The 23,671-nt window shown below is 43.7% G+C and overlaps 1 protein-coding gene across 1 annotated transcript; it reads right to left on the minus strand.

The window, feature by feature from the left end:
- Window positions 1-685: 685 nt before the first annotated feature.
- On the minus strand, window positions 686-20,466 carry CACNG5 (calcium voltage-gated channel auxiliary subunit gamma 5). The gene is made up of 6 exons (XM_075278423.1): window positions 20,232-20,466; window positions 10,113-10,347; window positions 6,916-7,002; window positions 2,193-2,333; window positions 1,438-1,583; window positions 686-1,341 (listed from the first exon to the last, which is right to left on the minus strand). Exons 1-6 carry the CDS (start codon window positions 20,319-20,321, stop codon window positions 1,084-1,086), a joined length of 957 nt encoding a protein of 318 aa, XP_075134524.1. The 5' UTR covers window positions 20,322-20,466; the 3' UTR covers window positions 686-1,083.
- Window positions 20,467-23,671: the final 3,205 nt, after the last annotated feature.

Consider the following 23,671-nt stretch of genomic DNA (forward strand, 5'->3'; position numbering starts at 1 on the left):
ATGTTTGACCACACGAGAACATGACCATGGATGACCACACAAGAATATGACTATGGATGAACAAAGGAGAACATGACTCTGGATGACCACATGAGAACATGACGCTAGATGAACAAAGGAGAACATGACTCTGGATGACCACACAAGAACATGACCATGGATGACCACACAAGAACATGAAAATGTTTGACCACAGGAGAACGTGAACATGTATGACCACACGAGAATATACAAATATATGACCAGAAGACCACATATATGACCATATGAGAACATAACCCTGGATGACCACACGAGAACATGATCCTGGATGACCACATGAGAACATGACCTTGGATGATCACACGAGAACATGACCCTGGATGACCACACAAGAACATAACCCTAGATGACCACACGAGAACATGACTCTGGATGATCACACGAGAATATGACCCTGGATGACCACTTGAAAATATCAAAATGTTTGACCACAGGAGAATGTGAACATGTATGACCACACAAGAATGCGACCATGTATAACCATATGAAAACATGACCATTTATGAATAAAAGAATTTGATCACAAAAGAATGTGGCCGTTTGTGACCATCTGAGAACATGACCATGTATGACCGCACAAGACTGTGACCATGCATGACCACATGAGATCATGACCATGTATGACTCCCAAAAGAACATGACCATACGCGAACATGACCATGTATGATCTCTTGAGAACGTGACCATGTATGACCACAAAAGAACATAGCCATGTATGACCACATGTGAATACATCCAGCCACCATGGAGACCACAAGGTCACATTTCCAGTCCTTGTTGTGTACGGTAAGTAGAACACAAACTATTCGATTACATTGACTCTCCTGGCTTCAGGTCATGTTGGCGGACACTTTGGCTATGACATTACTGAGCAGAGCTGGTTTGACTAACCTACAGAAGGGCACAGGAGCCGCCTGGTCCTTCACCCTGTCCAAGTGTCCAGATTTGGCAGTTGTTATAGAGAAGCGGCGCAATGAATGGACTGTAGGACATGTGGAGGGAGGTTGTTGCGCAACATCCACATTGGGCCCATGTCATGCCTCAGCATGGCGATGAGGACATCTGGTCATAATCGGGGCACTTGAGCAGCGCTGGGTAGTTGGAGTTCATCTGCAGGGAGGCCTCACTGGAGATGTCTGAGGGGCTCCGTCCTCTCACCCAGGCCTCGGGGTGCAGGAACTGACCAGAGTAGTCGGAACAGTTGCTGAGCCGTGGTCGGTAATATCCGGGATGGGGTCTGTAGGCGTCTTCTGCTGTGTACCTCTTCATGAACAGATAGACTGACATCACCCCCGCACTCTGCAGAAGACATCCCAATATTATTACAGCACACCAAATGGTGAATAATCACCCTCCAGTTTCTGCCACTACCCCGCCAGAGTACAGCCCCGTTACCTCTGTCAGAAGGAAGGAGATAGCGGCAAAGGCAAAGGACCAGCCGTACTTGTAGCTGAAGTAAGTCTCCGAGTCCTTGGTCCGGTTCAGAATCTCATCATTAATGCTGGAAATGTAGAGAACTAGGCCGACCACCAGCGAGAGACCTGCGGGCGAGAACTGTCAGAGCGGGTGCACTACGGGAGAGGGGAGTCAACAGGGATCCTGGGAATGGAGGCTATCTATGGGAGGTCTTGGGTTCTCATGGGGGATGTATTATTGATGGGGGTTTCTGATAGGAGGTATATTATAATTTACGGGGGTTATGAGGTGTGTATGTTATTATTTATGGGGGTCCTGATGGGTGGATGCTATTATTTATGAGGTTTCCTAATGGGAGCATATTATTATATATGGGGGAGCTTAATGAATATATGTTACTACTTTTAGGGGTCCAGGTGTTTGTTATTATCATATTTAAGTCCTGATGAGTGGTATTATTTATGGGGGGTCCTGGGAAGGGGGACAGGCCGTGTTTGTGGATGTCTCAGGGATGAAGCAGATGGTGCCAGGTTTTCCTTAAGGTTCAGCCTTTTTCCCAAAACCCCTTGCAAGATAAGAATCCAGATCTGTGCTAATCCCCGATTATAGGAGTCCGGAAGCTTCAGATTATGGGGGGATAATAAGGGGATAAACCACAGAGACAAGTAGAACCTTGGACACTGAAATACTCTGTGCTGCTGGCTTGTAGTGGTGATCCCATTATAAACACTCACCAGAAAGAATGAAGAAGATCCCGGAGACGAAGGCAAGGATAGTCCTGTGAGGGCGGATGTGCCCAACATTATTCAGGATGAACCCGATGAACATGAAGAAAAGGCTGACCAGCGGGAACGGGGTGGCCGAGCGTATCATCTCTGAAAGGGCGAGAGACACAAAAGGTCACCTGGCTAGAGGGTAATGATGACCCTCAGGGGTCCCCTCGGACTTGTTACCCTTTATTTCCCTTATAACCTGTTGGTGGTGCTGCTGCTATAATCGTTTCCCTTTCGTCCTACAGCTGCACAATGCGGGGGTATTTCTGCCCCTGTGTGCTGGTAGGACAGGCGGTACTTTTAATCAACATAAATGAATATGCATAACGACACCCTATAAGAGGGCACAGGGACCTTCCCCCATGTGGTTTTTCTGTCCTGAGTGTTGGGACAGGTGGAGGAGGCTCTGTGCCCCCTGTATGGTTTGGAAGAAGTAAGGTAGGCTGAGTCCTCTCCAGCTTTTCCTCTGTGTTTAGTGCAGAAACTAAAAGTCCTAATTTCTATTACTATGGACGCTCTGTCAACTTCCTTCATGTTGTTTTTTGTCAGCGCCTGTGAGCGCTTACCTGTGCTGCAGTCGCAACTAGAGATGAGCGAGTACTATTCAAAACGTCCGTTTCGAATAGCACGCACCCATAGCAATGAATGGAAGCGGCCGGCACTCAGACTTTGCCGGAGGCCGGCCGCTTAGCCCCCTGCGTGTCGGCTGCGTCCATTCATTCCTATGGGTGCGTGCTATTCGAAACGGGAGTTTCGAATACTACTCGCTCATCTCTAGTCACAACCATGGAAATTGTGGGGGGAGTTTTCTCTTCCCTTATCAGGCTCTGTGGTCTCGGCATACGGGCTGGGCTTCTGCCATTGCCTTAAATCACAGCTAATATGAACAGCAGCTTGTCATATGTCAGTGAGGTTGAGGATTGATGTATTATTCCCAGCACATCTCCAGGTGACGTAAGCGGAAGGTGCACCAAGACTTCTTTTGATAGTGAGCAAGTTTCCTTTAAAAGAGTTTTTTTCTGTGGCTCAGTCTGTAGGGAAATAGACTTTTATGTTTGCATGCTCCGGGTCTAGAGTTCAGGTCTGTTTGCACTCTACCAGAGGTGGCTACTGGCCTTTTTGACCACCTGGGCTACCTCCCTGCTGCCTGCCACTTGGGGTGACTACCTGCCTCTTACTTGATTGTTGGCTATTTCCTGCTGCCACCTATGGTGTCTGTCGGCCACCTGGGTGGCTACCTGCCGCTTATCTGACTGTTGGCTACCTGGGCAGCCATCTGCGGTGTCTGCCTTGGGTGGTTACCTGCCTTGAGTACCTGCGGCATTGAGGCTCTATTTAACACCTGGGCTGTTCCAGTTCCTAAGGTACAGTGGTAGTGGATTTTTTGTGCCCGTTTCGACCTATCTAAAGTAGTCTGAGAGATCATCCTCTACCTCTGTTCCTGAGGGGAGCATCTGGAGCGGAAGCATCTTGCAGGTGCAGATTGTGAGAAGCCTTCAAAAAAAAAAAAAAAAAAAAAAAGTACAATGCCTTGATAGGCGCTCCTCTCGTTACCTTGTATTGAAGTCCTCAGGTAATGGCCCAGACTACCTCTTCTGGAGGTGAAGACTCCAGCATTTCCAGCAGACCTTTTTTTCCTTTTTTAGGCTGCTGAAGTCCATCCGGTCATGCGACCAAGGATGTTGATGGGGAAGCCTCCTCGTCCACTTGTAGGGGGCAGGGCCTTTCTATGTGGATGCAACTCTGGCCAAGCTGATGGAGCTTGAGTGATGCACCCAGAAGAATCTGTTGGCTACCCGATGCTACAAGTCCATGTACCAATTGTATCATCTCAACCGGACCGATAAGGCGCTCCTCCTAAAGTTGACATGGTAGTGTTTAACTTTCCCGCCATACAGTGGTTCCGTGGATGGGTCAAATTTGCAGAATTCATTAGCTGGCGGCCTTAGATCAGGCCTCTGTACCCATAGTATCCACCGAAGTATCTGACAGTTGCGGGCCAACTTGTACAACTTGAGAGAGAGAGATTTCGGGGTGCTGTGAGATGAAATTGGAGATTGTGCCATGCAGAGAAAGATCCTGGGATTCCTCCTAGACTCAGAAAGCTGCAGATCTGTTTGACCGTTCCAAGGAAGCTAAGGATAATAGCTGTCACCCAGTTTTCTACTCAGGACACAGTGTGTATCCATCAGTATCACTATGAGAGTCCTTGTCCTGATGTCATCCTCGGCCATAGCGATCCCTTGGGCTTGATGGCATTTGTGTCCCCTCCAGATGGAGATATAGTCTCCGTGAGATTTCGACCAGAAGATCTGCCTCTCTCCCAGTACCCGTCTTTCCCCCAGATGGTGGATACACCTGGTTCAACCTCGCTGGACCCTGTTGACAACCGATGCATCCCGCTCGGGATGGAGAGCCCATCCGAACAACAGGACTTTCAAGGTCGATGGAGTAAACAAGAAGTGGGAACAACATCTAATTGGAAAGAACTCAAGGCTTCTCAAGGGGAGAGCTGTTAAGATTTGTTCAGACAGTATGACTACTGTAATATATCTGAACAAGCAAGGAAGAACCAGGTCTCTATCTCTGAGTAAGCCTCATAGAGCCAAGTTTGATTATAACGTGGGCAGAAAAGGGTCTGTCCCATTTATCCGCGGTTCACATCAGGGGCTCTCTGAACTTAATAGCGGATCAGTTGAGTCGAGGTTCTTCCGTATCAGGTGCATGGTCCCTCAATCCAGAGGTGTTCCAACAGATCATCCTGTGACGGGGTCTCCCAGGAGTGAATCTCTTGTCAACTTGACTCAACGCCAAGGTGGAGAGGTTCTGCTCACTGTACCAGGAGGACGATCCCTTGGCTGTGGATACCCTCTCCATCCCTTGGAGGTCCAGGCTGGCATACATTTTCCCTTCAATTTCAATGATACCAGAGGGGTATTGATGAAAATCAGACAGGACCAAGTCCCGGCGATTGCCATTATTCCACTCTGTCCAAAGAGGACTTGGTTTGCTCAGCTCATATGCATGAGTCAAGGCACATACTGGAGGTTTCCCCCCTCCTAGAACCTGGATACCCAAGGAGCTCAGAAGTGCCAGGATCTGAGGAGAGGCGTTTATCTCAACCCTCTCTAGTGAGTGGTTTTCTCAAAGGAGCTATGAGGATAGGCCCTCGGTGACCGCTCCTGTGCATCAGTGGGACCTGGGTACTGTCCTATCAGCGCTTTGTGATCCTCCATTTGAGCTTCTGGAGGATGTTGACTAAAAGTATCTGAACTTAAAACTACGTTCCTCTTGGCTATTACATCCGCCAAGAGGGTAGGAAAACGCCAGACGTTTCCTCGGAAGAACCCTACATTCCTTTTTTTGAGGACAGGGTCCAGTTATGGTTCCTTCCAGGGTTCAGGCCTAAAGTGCCTTCTCTAACATTAACCAGTTGGTGTCCCTTCCTGCATTTTTGTCCTGCGCCTTCCTCTCCTGATGAGATGAGCCTCCACACTTTGGACCTTGTGAGGTGCCTGCACATTTACTTTGACCATATAAGGCCTTTTAGGAGTTCTGAAAAGCTCCTTGTTAATTTAGTTGGAAGAAATGGGGGGTCTTATAGCCTCGAAGACCTCTATTTCTAGATGGGTCAAGGAGGCCATTAAAATTTCTTTTCTGCTAAGAGGAAGTGTTCCCCGGTTTTCCTGAGAGCTCATTCCACAAGAGCGGTCTCAACTATTTGGGCAGAGAATAGGACTATGCCCTTAGACCAAATTTGCTCCACTGCTCCCTGGTCTTCTCAACTTACCTTTGTGAAGGTTAAACTCCCACGCTTCAGAAACTGCTGCCTTTGGTCGAGAAGTATTAAATTCTGTAAGGCGAGGCGACCCTCCCTAGGGGGATTACATGCCCCATATTGTGCTGCTGTAGGACGAAAGGGAATTGTTGATTATGTAAATAATCTGTTTTCCCTGAGTCCTAACAGCAGCACACGCTTCCACTCCCTATATATATTGTAGTACTTTTGTATTATCACGCGGAGGGGAGGTCTCTGTACCCTCTTATAGGGTCATACTTGTGCATTTTCATTTATTACTGATTAAAAATTCCGCCTGTCCTTCCAGCACACAGGGGCAGAAATACCCCACATTGTGCTGCTGTTAGGACTAAGGGAAAACAGATTATCTACATAATCAACGAGTATCATTCAATGACTACATTCAGACTACATACTGGGGCCCCTGTGTACCTCCATACTGGGGTATGTATACACTATAGATGGGGTAGGGACACTGTTTGCTCCCCACCTCATACACACACACATACATATTCTGAGAGTGTTCTTACCCAATCTACAGTCACATGATACATTTCTCAGCAACCCTGCTTCTTTAATGTCTACTCCTGACTGTCACATTGAAGAACATTTAGTAGGGAATACTGCGCCCCCTGTTCAGTTCTGATGTCATACAGATACTCTAATCCAAAGAATGGCTGCCCCTGCCTTGTAACCAGATATTGCTGCCCCTGCGTACTGGAAACATTCCTTCACACTTCTGCTCTTTCTTAGTGACCCTTTATCGGAGACACTATCACTATGCCCTACCCTGGTGGTGACTCTGCCCTGGTGACCATGTACTCCTCTACCTCTGCCTTTGTGACCCTGTGGTGTCCAGAGCCCTATAACCGTGCAGTGACTTACTCAGGACGCTGACTGTGGACTCGGAGGTCATCTGGACATTCATTGGCATCACATATTCTATGGTGAAGCAGCGCCCCTGCTCCTCACCTGAAACAGGAATATACAGGGTGTGATATCACCATATACTGGGATGTGATAGATATAAAATATACAAATGTACACCCTACACAAGTGATAATCTATAAAATATATAATATACACTATATAAAATATCCACCAATGAATCTGTCTATATACACTATATTAAATAAAAAAATATTCACCACAACAACTGTCTATAATCGAAGAGTGGAACAATAATGATATAGAGAAAGGTCAAACAGAAATCTAGAGGTGTGTAAATACAACGACATGGAGGAATATCCATCTACACAAAAAGAAGCAGAATTACATTTTCATCCTGAAACAAATGTCTAGAAAGTCAGAATTGGATAAGGGAAATGGATTGGTATCACCTGGGATAAACAAGATTATTGGGAAAAAAAAAACAAAAAAAAAACAATAAAGATAAATAAACACCACAGGAAAAAACCCAAAAAACCAGAGTATTATTTTATATGGTTCTTATAGGTGTTTCCTAGATGAATCTGTGTAGTCAAGGATTGCCACCTAGGCTTGTATATATCATTGAGAGGTGTTAGGGTGCATTCACACTGAGTATACACTGAGCTGATTCTGAACGTAAAACACGTTCAGAATCAGCGCGTACAAAGCAGATCCCATTCATTTCAATGGGAGCTGGCATACGCGCGTATCACCTTGAAACCAATAGGGAAAAAAGCAGCCCATTCATTTCAATGGGGGGTGCTCGTATGCTGGCTCCCATTGAAATGAATGGGATCTGCTTTGTACACGCTGATTCTGAATGTGTTTTAACTCAGCATTTACTCAGTGTGAATGCACCCTAAGATCAGATATATAACGCCATGTAAGACCCATGACCGAGGATACACACAAAACGAACATGGTATCAAGGGAACAATAAATATAATACAAACATGATGAGCACATTCCCTCAGTAAGGGAGAGTTCACACAGAGTTACGTGCCGCGGGAGCTTTTGTGGGCCGTTCACGCTCCCGTTGATTTAAATGGGAGCTGGGATCGTATACGTGGAGCTATTTTGCGGCCGTGATTTTGCGCAAAATCACAGCCGCAAAATAGCGCCGCGTATACGATCCCGGCTCCCATTGAAATCAATGGGAGCGTATACGGCCCGCAAAAGCTCCCGCGGCATAGACGTGCCAGATTACGAGCCAAGATACATTGTGTGAATACACCCTAAGGGTCAAGAGTCAAAAAATTGTATCCCTGGATCCTCAAATGGAATCACAGAAAACGAAGAAAACGGAAAGGGATACTCGAAGTAGAAAAATGTACAAATTGTATTGGAAATAAATACATACAATAAAATAGTAAAAGATCAAAATACCATCAGATAAAGTGGGAGAAAATCCGAGGGAGCAGAGGTAAATCTAATGATGAGGTATGTAAATATCATTTATCATATCTAGAGATTATATAAATATATCAGGTCATAAGGTATACGGACATTGAGTGCACTGTGTGAATCATAGCCAAAGAGTATATAGTAAGCAGACAGACAGAGTTTCTGCCAACACATCAAAGGAATGACAATGTAATAGAACTACAATGAGAGTGAGGTGTAAGGACTCATATCCAGTGCGGGGACACACAATGTTATCTGCATTTAGTAGATGTAAAGTAGTATTCAATAAAGGACCAAGGTGCATATGTATGGAGCAGCAAAGACAGATTCAGCGTACCAACATACCCATCTTAAAGGGGCTCTATCACTGGGAAAAGTCATTTTTAACTAATCACTAATCACATCCTTGCATAGGCTTTAGAAAGACTATCCCACACCTACCTTTAGTATGTAAATTATCTCAGTGGTTTTTGAATAAGTCCATTTTTATTCATATGCTAATCAGACTGGTGCACGATGCTTCGTGCACCCCCTTTGCTATTGTTTCCTATAGTAGACACGTGATATTATCACAGAATTACATTCATGGTCACTCTAAAACAGATCTCTGAAATGTAAATAGCAAAGCAATGAGAGTGCTTGCAAAAGAACCATGGTCCCTTCAAACAGTTGATCAGCAGGGACCCTTGGTGTTGTATCCCCACTTATCTCTTTGTCTGTTCGGACCCCACAGATCACGTTTACCTAAACACGCAGCTCCCAGTATTGTTTCCATGCTGGGTACTGATTGCTCACAATATTCTGGATAACTGCAGTTGTGATGCTATAATTGTATCGGCCATGTTAATGTTAACAATTGCAGGAGCCATGCTGCTCACTTGCCATACATAGTGTAGAGGTGGCTTTAGGTGGTGCATATTGTATGGCAGCATGGCATTATTACCTGTAGACGTGCTGTACAGCTGATCTGCAGGGGTCCTGGCGGTGGCCCCTAGACACAATTCTACCGGTGGGCTCTAAACATCCCAGTCTGACACTGTTGTATATAGCGAGATAGTTTTCATGGTTGTATATGTTAGGATGTTTCTGATGGATTGATGTAAATATCTGTGGCTTCCGCTTTGATAGTAGCAAATCTATCCACGCACCTGAACAAGCCCGGAGGTCGCAGCGTTCCCAATGTTAGAATTATCCTTTTACTGTGTCACTAAGCAGGTATATAGAGCATCGCCTGTTCAAGACTATTCTTCTGGGATTTGGATACAAGAACCACCTGGTGGGTGCAGCGGCTCAGGAGGCGGCTATAAGCAATCTCTATATGTGACTGAGTTATCCCTGTATCCCTATAGGTGCTTTTATGTTTACTGGGTTACACTACTAGGAAATGCCCTTCTGTACACTTCTTTTTCTCTTTTTGCTAAATATGTTGTGATGTCCCTATATACATTGTGATGCCATTATATAACAGGCTATGATGTTACTATATACACTGCGATATCACTAGATACAGTCTGGTAATATCACTATATAAAAGGGTGCAATGTAATTCTATATGGGCATGTGATGTCACTATATACACTGTAATGTTATTATATACAGGGGTGTTATTTCACTATATAGACTGTGATGTAATTTTGTACAGGAGTTTGATGTCACTGCATATAACATGTCATCATACACATCAGCACGTGACTCTGGGGTCAATGAGGTGACATACAGTATATACCACTGCTATAGCTTCCTCTTACCTGCCAGGAAACAGACTCTCCACAATCCAGAGTGCAGCGACATCTTGATTTCAGTCGTCTGGTTTTGGGGGAGGATGACCCCCTCTTCCAGGTACAACCAGTAGTCGGTGCTGACTGCTATCCCCAGAAGCCCCAGACCACAGACTGCAAACACACTGCTCAGCAATGTCAGGGCTTTCCTGCTGCAGGCCCCCATCCCACAGAGCATCAGGTCCGATAGGGGGCAGATAGGGACCTGCAAGAGAACAGGACTCAAAGTGTAATAGGACATGTATATTCCACAAGATCATAGTGTCCTAGTGAGATGAAAGGGTTAATGGCTTACTGATCAGTCCATATGTATTTCTTGTTGTCCATCTATAGGACTGATCACTTTGTAGTTCTGAATACTATTCTATATACTATTCTGTACTGATCAGTAGAGCATTGCTTCAACCTTCTTTACCATAAATGATTGATACAAGCCGACCACTCGGGCCATAGGGCTAATGGTGCACCGGATCCTATGATAGTGGGGGATCCCTTTTGGACAGCGGGACTCTGGTTGCCAATGAGTTGAAGCCCATGATGAAGTAGAGAGCCGTCCTCTCCCTGCTACACCACCCGGCCGCTGGCTTTGCCCCCGGTGTCCTGGGATGTAGTGACATCACTTACATTGCGCCTGTTACTCCTGAAAGACTCCAGACCCAAGAGGAGCAAACGGGGGGGACGAGGAAAGATGAGTAATAAGGTTGGTTTGTTTGGTTATATATATATATATATATATATATATATATATATATATACAGTCCTATGAAAAAGTTTGGGCACCCCTATTAATCTTAATCATTTTTAGTTCTAAATATTTTGGTGTTTGCAACAGCCATTTCAGTTTGATATATCTAATAACTGATGGATACAGTAATATTTCAGGATTGAAATGAGGTTTATTGTACTAACAGAAAATGCGCAATATGCATTAAACCAAAATTTGACCGGTGCAAAAATATGGGCACCTCAACAGAAAAGTGACATTAATATTTAGTACATCCTCCTTTTGCAAAGATAACAGCCTCTAGTCGCTTCCTGTAGCTTTTAATCAGTTCCTGGATCCTGGATGAAGGTATTTTGGACCATTTCTTTCTACAAAACAATTCAAGTTCAGTTAAGTTAGATGGTCGCCGAACATGGACAGCCCGCTCTCAAATGATCTGAAAACAAAGATTGTTCAACATAGTTGTTCAGGGGAAGGATACAAAACGTTGTCTCAGAGATTTAACCTGTCAGTTTCCACTGTGAGGAACATAGTAAGGAAATGGAAGACCACAGGGACAGTTCTTGTTAAGCCCAGAAGTGGCAGGCCAAGAAAAATATCAGAAAGGCAGAGAAGAAGAATGGTGAGAACAGTCAAGGACAATCCACAGACCACCTCCAAAGAGCTGCAGCATCATCTTGCTGCAGATGGTGTCACTGTGCATCGGTCAACTATACAGCGCACTTTGCACAAATAGAAGCTGTATGGGAGAGTGATGAGAAAGAAGCCGTTTCTGCACGTACGCCACAAATAGAGTTGCCTGAGGTATGAAAAAGCACATTTGGACAAGGCAGCTTCATTTTGGAAACAAAAATTGAGTTGTTTGGTTATAAAAAAAGGCGTTATGCATGGCGTCCAAAAAGAAACAGCATTCCAAGAAAAACACTTGCTACCCACTGTAAAATTTGGTGGAGGTTCCATCATGCTTTGGGGCTGTGTGGCCAATGCCGGCATCGGGAATCTTGTTAAAGTTGAGGGTCACATGGATTCCACTCAGTATCAGCAGATTCTTGAGAATAATGTTCAAGAATCAGTGACGAAGTTGAAGTTACGCCGGGGATGGATATTTCAGCAAGACAATGATCCAAAACACCGCTCCAAATCCTCAGGCATTCATGCAGAGGAACAATGACAATGTTCTGGAATGGCCATCCCAGTCCCCAGACCTGAATATCATTGAACATCTGTGGGATGATCTGAAGCGGGCTGTCCATGCTCGGCCGCCATCAAACTTAACTGAACTTGAATTGTTTGTCCAAAATACCTTTATCCAGGATCCAGGAACTGATTAAAAGCTACAGGAAGCGACTAGAGGCTGTTATCTTTGCAAAAGGAGGATCTACTAAATATTAATGTCACTTTTCTGTTGAGGTGCCCATACTTTTGCACCGGTCAAATTTTGGTTTAATGCATATTGCGCATTTTCTGTTAGTACAATAAACCTCATTTCAATCCTGAAATATTACTGTGTCCATCAGTTATTAGATATATCAAAATGAAATGGCTGTTGCAAATACCAAAATATTTAGAACTAAAAATGATTAAGATTAATAGGGGTGCCCAAACTTTTTCATAGGACTGTATATATATATATATATATATATATATATATATATATATAAAAAATTTTGGGGAGGACATAGGGCATGATACTGCGGGGGCAACCTGGGGTGGGACAAGTCAGTATGGGGGGATATAGCATGGTGGGGGGCAGGTGACACAGTGGGGGTTGGGGGACATTAATTTTTGCGGGCAACCTGGAGGGGGAGATGAATCTGTGTGGAGCACTCTGGAGGGGAACATTATAAGGAGCATATTGTATGGGGCCACTAGGGAGCATTATAATTTGTGCAGGTCAGGTATTTCTAGGTGGTGGTGATGGGGCGTCCACTTATGAAATCTTTGCACAGGGACCACCGTGACCCAGCTCCTCTCCCACCCCAAAGGTACTACTGTATGGAAACTATATGCCTATTGTCTTAGTCTCGGCTGGAATCAGGGGATGTCCAGAACTTCTGGGAGTCATTGAATGATGGGTATATATCAGTGCATGATATAATGCATGTATAATGGGGCTCCATCCAGTGAGCTGTTACATCATTTGTATCCACTGCTACACATGTATTAAACACTTATTATTTTATTATATTCTGGCGATTATTCTCATTCTTTCACCATCTTTGAGTTAACCTGTTTAAAAAAAACACAAATATTTTTCTACCCAAGGTTAGCCTACACCAATGGGCACCCAGGGCTGGCGTAAGGAGGGGGCAAAATGGGCAATTGCCCAGGGCCCCCATCTTTAAAGGTGCCCACGGGATCCAGAGCATCAGACTTTTAGCCGATACTGCAGCTAATACCAATAATGCAACATATACTGTAACTGACCCCGAAACTGCAACACATACTGACACTGATGCTGCCACCAATACTAATGTTGCGGTTGCCATCAATAGTGCGACCGACACCGATACTGTAAATGAAGCTGAAGCTACAATATTACGCCCCATCTTAATAATTCTAGTGCACCTGACACAAGCGGAGCTCGTCCTGGAATATAATCCACGACTCTTAATACCTGGGCCCCAGCGACTGTAACCCTGTAGATAAATGAGCCCATTAATACTCGTCCCCCTCCCCTTATAGCACATAGGACCTATGTAAATACACCCTGTCTGGTAATTATATGGAGGGGGGGCAGGAGATACTTCTATCTGAGGAGTGTACGGCTCATGTGAACAATGAGGAGAATATTCCTCCAGTAATGATTACAGAGAATACCAGGAAACTAACCCAATATATTACCATTGCTACAGGAATCCGACTGCACCACAACCCCCATCATGTCCTGTCCAGCCAAGGTGAGAATAGTCCAGAGGTAAAATGTAGTACGGAAATGGGAGATGAGATCTATGATCTACACAACACCAAGCGCAAGATCCTGAGGAGCGGGAGGAAATTTATAAGTGTGACATTCAGTGTTATCAGGAGGTGATGTGATAATCCTCAATGCTGAGCACTAACCTCTAATATACCAGAAGATACCCAGGTTATACCAGCTGTATATATATATATATATATATATATATATATATATATATGTATATATAAAAATTATATATAGTATATACCCAGGTTATACCAGCTGTACATATATAATTATATATAGTATATACCCAGGTTATACTGACTGTATATATATAATTATATATAGTATATATCCAGGTTATACCAGCTGTACATATGTAATTATGTACAGTATATACCCAGGTTATACCAGCTGTATATATATATATAATTGTATATAGTATATTCCCAGGTTATACCAGCTGTACATATATAATTATATACAGTATATCCCCAGGTTATACCAGCTGTACATATATAATTATATATAGTATATTCCCAGGTTATACCAGCTGTACATATATAATTATATATAGTATATTCCCAGGTTATATCTGCTGTACATATATAATTATATACAGTATATCCCCAGGTTATACCAGCTGTACATATATAATTATATACAGTATATCCCCAGGTTATACCAGCTGTACATATGTAATTATGTACAGTATATACCCAGGTTATACCAGCTGTATATATATATAATTGTATATAGTATATTCCCAGGTTATACCAGCTGTACATATATAATTATATACAGTATATCCCCAGGTTATACCAGCTGTACATATATAATTATATACAGTATATTCCCAGGTTATACCAGCTGTACATATATAATTATATATAGTATATACCCAGGTTATACTGACTGTATATATATAATTATATATAGTATATATCCAGGTTATACCAGCTGTACATATGTAATTATGTACAGTATATACCCAGGTTATACCAGCTGTATATATATATATAATTGTATATAGTATATTCCCAGGTTATACCAGCTGTACATATATAATTATATACAGTATATCCCCAGGTTATACCAGCTGTACATATATAATTATATATAGTATATTCCCAGGTTATACCAGCTGTACATATATAATTATATATAGTATATTCCCAGGTTATATCTGCTGTACATATATAATTATATACAGTATATCCCCAGGTTATACCAGCTGTACATATATAATTATATACAGTATATCCCCAGGTTATACCAGCTGTACATATGTAATTATGTACAGTATATACCCAGGTTATACCAGCTGTATATATATATAATTGTATATAGTATATTCCCAGGTTATACCAGCTGTACATATATAATTATATACAGTATATCCCCAGGTTATACCAGCTGTACATATATAATTATATACAGTATATTCCCAGGTTATACCAGCTGTACATATATAATTATATATAGTATATACCCAGGTTATACTGACTGTATATATATAATTATATATAGTATATATCCAGGTTATACCAGCTGTACATATGTAATTATGTACAGTATATACCCAGGTTATACCAGCTGTATATATATATAATTGTATATAGTATATTCCCAGGTTATACCAGCTGTACATATATAATTATATACAGTATATCCCCAGGTTATACCAGCTGTACATATATAATTATATACAGTATATTCCCAGGTTATACCAGCTGTACATATATAATTATATATAGTATATTCCCAGGTTATATCTGCTGTACATATATAATTATATACAGTATATCCCCAGGTTATACCAGCTGTACATATATAATTATATACAGTATATTCCCAGGTTATACCAGCATGGTCCATATCACTATATATAAGATGTATAACATATACCAGCTGTACATATATAATTATATACAGTATATACCCAGGTTATACCAGCTGTATATATATAATTATATATAGTATATTCCCAGGTTATACCAGCTGTATATATATAATTATATACAGTATATACCCAGGTTATACTTTCATGGCCCATATCACTATATATAAGATGTATAACATATACCAGCTGTACGTATATTATTCTATGATGCCCAGGTTATAGAGGGATGATAATGTTGGTGTGGAGGATATTGGCTGCTGGTATCCGCTCTCTGGGTAGATAGAGACGTTCTCACCACACGGGGGGCTCAGTATATTTGTCTCTCATCCTTTGTGCAGCCACAATAGACATTGATTTGCTTCCTGCGCAGTAATAGTTGGGGGAGGGGAGATCGGCGGTGGTATTAGACTTCTCTCTACAAGACATTAGATGAGCTTGTTCCTAAAAAGAGTTAAATCCTAGAATCCTCACAATGGCCTTCACTGGGGTCACCAATGAAAGGGGGGAAGTGAAATCGCTCCTGGAAACACTTAAGAAAATGTCTTGTACCCCAAGTATCAGCCTGTTATTTCCTGTACCCCAAGTGTTAGTGTGTCACTGTCCTGTACCCCAAGTATCAGCCTGTTATTTCCTGTACCCCAAGTCTTAGTGTGTCACTGTCCCGTACCCCAAGTGCCATTTTTTGTTCCCCACAAGCCAGTCTTACAGGACTCCTTCTTACTGATTTGGAGGCTGCTTGTAGTTTGATTGGAGACACCTCAAGGTCGCAGTAATCACTGTGCCGTATATGGCGGCGTCTCATCAATTGCATATTCTGCGTCTTCTGCTCCGGAGCATCAATCATTGTAATAAATTCAGAAAATCATCACAATCACACAAGATAATCTGAGAGTCTGTTATGTCAGACGTGGGCCCGTGGTTCATTATTTACAGCTCTGTCTGCTCCTCAGAAAGCTGAGTGACAACCATGAAATCTCACTGCTCTCACCCAGCTTTCCCAGACTCTGAGAACTCCGAGAGTACATAGAGTAAAATAAAAACGTGGTAGAGCCTGAATCCACCCATTTGACACCATTCACTCCTATACACAGCCATATTTACCATTATAGGGGTTTGGAGGGGGGAGGAATAGGGGTGTCATAGTTAGAGAGAGAGAGAGAAAACCACCAATGTTTCCCACATAAGGACCTGCACAGTGAAGGTCACATGACCATATCTGTGCAGGTCCTGAAGCAAAAAAATAAAAAATGGAACAGCGGTGTAAATGTCCTGGGTCTGTAGTTATTCAGGGATTTTGGTCTAGTCTGGATTCTCTATTGAGTTAGGGGACTCTGGGTCTGTATCTAACCTGGGTTGGGTCTGTTTTCATTATGGACTCTGTAGTTTTCTGGTTTGAGACACATATTTATTCTGGGTCTGATGTCTTCAGCTATTCTTGGGGATCATATTCAAGAATCTGGTCTGGGGTCTGTTTCTTATTCTTGGGCCTGGTGGTTTGGGTGTACACTTATTCTGGGGTCAGGTCTGGGGTGTGCACTTATTCTGAGGTCAGATCTGGGGTGTGCACTTATTCTGGGGTCAGGTCTGGGGTGTATATGTATTCTGGGGTCTGGTTTATTTTCTGTACTTATTCTGGGGTCAGGTATGGGGTCAGGTCTGGGGTGTGTACTTATTCTGGGGTCAGGTCTGGGGTGTGTACGTATTCTGGGGTGTGTACGTATTCTGGGGTCTGGTCTGGGGTGTGTACTTATTCTGGGGTCAGGTCTGGGGTCTGGTCTGGGATGTGCACTTATTCTAGGGTCAGATCTGGGATGTATATGTATTCTGGGGTCTGGTTTATTTTCTGTACTTATTCTGGGGTCAGGTATGGGGTCAGGTCTGGGGTGTGTACTTATTCTGGGGTCAGGTCTGGGGTGTGTACGTATTCTGGGGTGTGTACTTATTCTGGGGTCAGGTCTGGGGTCTGTACTTATTCTGGGGTCAGGTCTGGGGTCTGTACTTATTCCGGGGTCATCAATCAAAACACAGCTTTCAGTTCCTATTCTGCTATTAAAAAAATAAAAGCTGCATTGTTATTGGTTGCTTTTAAACAACTTAAGAAATGTCCATGTTTTCTATACGTGTGAATAAAGTCTAAGGGCCTCTTCACACGGAGTATACGCTCACTGACTCTGAACGTGTAACACGTTCCGAATCAGCGGCGTTAAAACAGATCCCATAGCCGGCATATGTGTGCTCCCCATAGAAATAAATGGGCTGCTTTTTTTCCCCTATTGCTTTCAATGTGATACGCGCGTATGCCGGCACCCATAGAAAGCAATGGGATCTGTTTTAACGCCGCTGATTTGGAACGTGTTACATGTTCAGAATCAGCGAGCGTATACTCCGTGTGAAGGGGCCCTAAGGGTTTCACCCGCGCTCCTGTCTCCTCTCTCCTTCACTTCCTGGCTTCAGTGAAAGGTGATCAGGCAGAGCCAATGTAATGTACAGTTCAAGCTTGCAGCATCCCGAGAGTAAAGCGTATACTGCTATCTGTGGATTTACATACAGACATAACAGAGATGTGACCTGCACTGTTCTAGCCCATGTCACATCACAGTGAAGAGAAAAGAACAGAGGTGGTCAGGAACAGTGTATTATGTCACCAGCCAGGCCACTGCTGCGAGATAGAAGAGGTGGTCTGAAACCTATTGGCATAGATAAATGAAGCAATGTATTGGATAATAGACTTCACATAGTATAAAGATATTTCCCAACATTTCAGGTGACTAATCTGGGAGAAAAGCTAAAGCTGCTGCAATTTTTAGGCTAAGGTCATGACCCGCTATGGCCGTGCCCCTGTTGTCACACCTCCTTTCTTGTGATATGGGCATTTCATGAGCGGGCCAGGATATTTACCTGCTCTGCCAAACTAGGACGTCACAACTTTTCTCCGGAAGCCCCTCAGCCATTCTGAGAGAGTTTACAAGTATGCTTAAAGGAGCTTTATCACCAGGTCTGAACAACCCAATGCCATTCCTCTGCTGATCGCCATTGTCACCCTGAGCATTTTGTTGTTTTGGTTATCCAAACTGTTCAGCTATTCCAAAGCTATAAGCTCTGATAATGTTGTAAATTATTGTCTACTAGCCAAGTGGGCGGTAACACTAGCTACTCAGGGGCGGGGTCTCTGTCTGCTGAAGTGTTATTGCTCCAGAGCTGCACACATGATTTGCCGGTTTTCACTGTTGAAAAATACCAGAGAACTTTCTTGTACATAATTTTTTCCTTAAATTATTTGTGTCGTGAGATTCTGATGCAGAAATCCTTCATAGACATAAAAAACAAAAATCCATAGGGAAAAAAACACAAAAACTGCTCAATGTAAACATTAAAGAAGAGGCAATGAACAATGGAGGAGTGTGGCGTATCTAATGCAGACCAGTATATGTGGAGCCAGAGATATAGCAGTCCTGCAGCCATCCCCACAAGCACGTCACCTACTCCACCCAACATCCTACACACTGCTTAATAACTACACCCAACATACATCGTATTCATCTCCTACTACACACAACGTCCATCATACTCATCTCCTACTACACCCAACATCTATCCTACTGACCACCTACTACACCCAACATACTACATACTCACCACCTACTACACCCAACATATTACATACTCACCACCTACTACACCCAACATATTACATACTCATCACCTACTACACCCAACATATTACATACTCATCACCTAATACACCCAACATATTACATACTCACCACCTACTACACCCATCATCTATCCTACTGACCACCTACTACACCCAACATATTACATACTCATCACCTAATACACCCAACATACTACATACTCAACACCTACTACACCCAACATATTACGTACTCATCACCTAATACACCCAACATACTACATACTCAACACCTACTACACCCAACATATTACGTACTCATCACCTACTATACCCAACATATTACATACCCATCACCTACTACACCCAACATATTACATACTCATCACCTAATACACCCAACATACTACATACTCAACACCTACTACACCCAACATATTACGTACTCATCACCTACTATACCCAACATATTACATACCCATCACCTACTACACCCAACATATTACATACTCATCACCTACTACACCCATCTTCTCTCATACTCTCCATTTACTACACCCGAAATTCTATATACTCATTACCTATACCTAACATCCTAAATACTCATCACCTAATACACCCAACATCCATCACACTTATCACCTACTACACCTAACTATCTGTGGATTTACATCAGTTACTACACCCACCATCCTAAATACTACACACCTCCTACATGCAATACCCTACATGTCCAGGACTCGTTCCTTGTGGCAGGATGTTTACGGGACATACACACAGATCCAGTATGTGTACATGGTCATCACCATCATTCTCCTTTGTATATAATCCTCATTTACCTCCTCTTCACTATAACCCTCACCCTCCTGGTTTCTTCTATTCCCCCCATACAATGCAGCCCCCAGTACCGCCAACCCCATTACCTGTGTGTACAGGAGGCTGTTGACCTCTCGCAGGAGACTCACAACAAACTTCCTGGGTTTCCTTGTGAGGAGCAGCCTGCAGCAGCGCATGGGAGGGGGGCCAGCTGGTGGGGGGCACAGGTGGGTGGGGGTTCCCAATGTCTGTGCAGTCTGTTCTATCTGGGCAGCTTGGCAGGAAGCAGCGTCTCTGTGGCATGAGAGCTGGGGTGGTCAGAGAGCCAGCAAGCAGAGCAAGAGGAGGGAGAGTGAGGGAGCTGCTGCTGCCGCTCAGCCCTCCACCAACCGAGCCCCTCCTCTATTAGCAAGGGAGGGGGGCAAACAATGGGATGCTCCATACCAGGGAGGGGGCTGCATACACTGGAGAAACTGAGGAGGGGGACATATAATGGGATGCTCCATAGACTGGTAATGCCAGGGTTGGGGCTTTATACACTGGTAATATCGGAGAGGAGGTTCCATACACTGGTAATATTGAGGAGGGGGCTCCATGCACTGGTGATTCTAAGAAGGGGGGCTCCCCATATTGTTAATTCCAGGTGATACTGTGGAAGGGCACCTTATACTGGTGATACCAGGAAGGAGGCTGCATACATGGATATACTGAGGAGGGGGCTCCATATACCGGTAATGATGGGGAGAGGGCTCTATTCACCATTAATACCAATTATGGATCTCAATACACTGGTAATTCCAGGGAGGGGGCTCCACATTGGAAATTCTGGGGAGAGGGCTCCATACACTGGTAATATTGGAGAAAGGGCTCTATACACTGGTAATATTGGAGAAAGGGCTCTATACACTTCTAATACCAATTAGGGGGCTCAATACAGTGGTGCTATACATGGGGATATAGAGGAAAGGGCTCCATGCACTGGTGATTACAGGGTGGGAGCTCCCCATATATGTACTAGTTTCATCCACTGATGATTTTGTGGAGGGGGCTCCATACACTGGTAATTCAAGGGAGGGGGTTGCATAATTGGTGATACCGAAGAAAGGGCGCCAGACAATGGGATGCTCCATAAACTGCTAATTCCAGGGAGAGTGCTCAGTAGATCGTTAATATTGGGGAGGGGGCTCCCCACATATGTAATTCCTAGGAGAGCGTTTCACGCACTAGTAATACTCCAGAGGGGCTCCATACACTGGTAATTCTGGGGGAGGGGCTTCATACACTGGTAATTCTGGGGGAGGGGCTTCATACACTGGTAATTCTGGGGGAGGGGCTTCATACACTGGTAATTCTGGGGCAGGGGCTTCATACACTGGTAATTCTGGGGGAGGGGCTTCATACACTGGTAATTCTGGGGGAGGGGCTTCATACACTGGTAATTCTGGGGGAGGGGCTTCATACACTGGTAATTCTGGGGGAGGGGCTTCATACACTGGTAATTCTGGGGCAGGGGCTTCATACACTGGTAATTCTGGGGGAGGGGCTTCATACACTGGCAATTCTGGGGGAGGGGCTTCATACACTGGTAATTCTGGGGCAGGGGCTTCATACACTGGTAATTCTGGGGGAGGGGCTTCATACATTGGTAATTCTGGGGGAGGGGCTTCATACACTGGTAATTCTGGGGGAGGGGCTTCATACATTGGTAATTCTGGGGGAGGGGCTTCATACACTGGTAATTCTGGGGAGGAGGCTCTACACACTGGTATAGCAATTAGGGGGCTCCATACACTGGTAATTCCATGGAGGGGGCTTCATACATGGTGATACTGAGGAGGGGGTACCAGACAAACTCAGAGGGGGACTACTGGTGAAGAGAGGGCACAATGCTCCATATACTGGTAATACTAGGAAAAGGGCATCACACACTTGTTATATAAGGGAGGGGGCTCTTTATACTGTTCATATTGGGGTGGGGGCTCTATATACTAGCTATATACGGGAGGAGGTTCTATACACTGGTTATTTAGGGAGCCTTCTCTATATGCTGGTTATATTGGGGAAGTGTCTCTATACGCAGACTATATTGGGGAGAGGGATCCATACACTGGGTATATTGTGGAAGAGGCTTTATATAAAGGTTATATTGGGGAGGGGGCCTCTATACATTGAGCTTCACTGCAGAATATGTTGCCATTATTTCAGCCTCCACTCAGCACTGGACAGCTCCTTTTATCAGACTCTCTCCTGCAGGGGGCGCAGTCACACATCACTCACTGGTTAGTGTATATATGCTTACATATAAATGCAAATAAAACTGCAGCAGAACTCTGCACACAGTATATGTATATATATATATATATATATATATATATATATATATATATATATATATACCCTCCAAGAGGCACCCGCTCTACCTCAGTGTCAGCTATCACTGCAGCTCTTTCATTCTGTTCATAAACTGTATAGCTGTGGTCTCCTCCGAAAGATTAGTGAATAATCGGAGGACACAGCGGCTATAAATAATAAGACTAATCTACCGTATATAATAAACCCCGTCAACGTTTACTTCAGTTCTAGCATTCTATTCATGAAACAGGTGGCTCAGGATGAACAGTCTGTTCTGTTACCCATAAGCCTGCTGACCCTCTGAAGGGTATGACGCCGATGATGATTGATAATATTGATTGCCTTGTTGTCCTGGGTTATAGTTCAGTAATACATTCTACCTGTGCATCAATAGGGGGCAGCAGAGAGGAAACATGAAATCAGAAGAAGAGTCACCGCAGCTCTGAGTGTAACTGAGTATGGTAATGTGCTGTAAAACTAGAATAGTGACTGCAGCTCTGGCTATGACTAGAGTAAAATAATGTGGTGTAAAAGCAGATGGCGCAACTTCATGTGAGCGCCGCTCTGAGGCTCTTCATGGTGAGAACACTACGTCTACTCCAGTCCCATTCAGAGCTGCAGTCACACTTCTGCTGGGCTCTGATGTATTGACTTATAGGAGATGTAGAGATCCCATGGGGTAAGGACTGATTAGTTATGTCTGCCAAGAGAGAGGGGACTGAGCCACAGACAGGAGCAATCAATACAGGAAAATATTCCCTGGATAGTGGGAACCCAAAATCCACGTGTGATACTGTCTACTGTATCTAATACTAGCACATGTGATACCGTCTTCTGTATCTAATCCTAGCACGTGATACCGTCTTCTGTATCTAATCCTAGCACATGTGATACCGTCTTCTGTATCTAATTCTAGCACGTGATACCGTCTTCTGTATCTAATTCTAGCACGTGATACCGTCTTCTGTATCTAATTCTAGCACGTGATACCGTCTTCTGTATCTAATTCTAGCACGTGATACCGTCTTCTGTATCTAATTCTAGCACGTGATACCGTCTTCTGTATCTAATCCTAGAACATGTGATACCGTCTTCTGTATCTAATCCTAGAACATGTGATACCGTCTTCTGTATCTAATCCTAGCACGTGATACCGTCTTCTGTATCTAATCCTAGAACATGTGATACCGTCTTC

This window comes from Leptodactylus fuscus, chromosome 6 (assembly GCF_031893055.1).
Source record: "Leptodactylus fuscus isolate aLepFus1 chromosome 6, aLepFus1.hap2, whole genome shotgun sequence".
In the NCBI taxonomy this organism is placed as follows: domain Eukaryota; kingdom Metazoa; phylum Chordata; class Amphibia; order Anura; family Leptodactylidae; genus Leptodactylus; species Leptodactylus fuscus.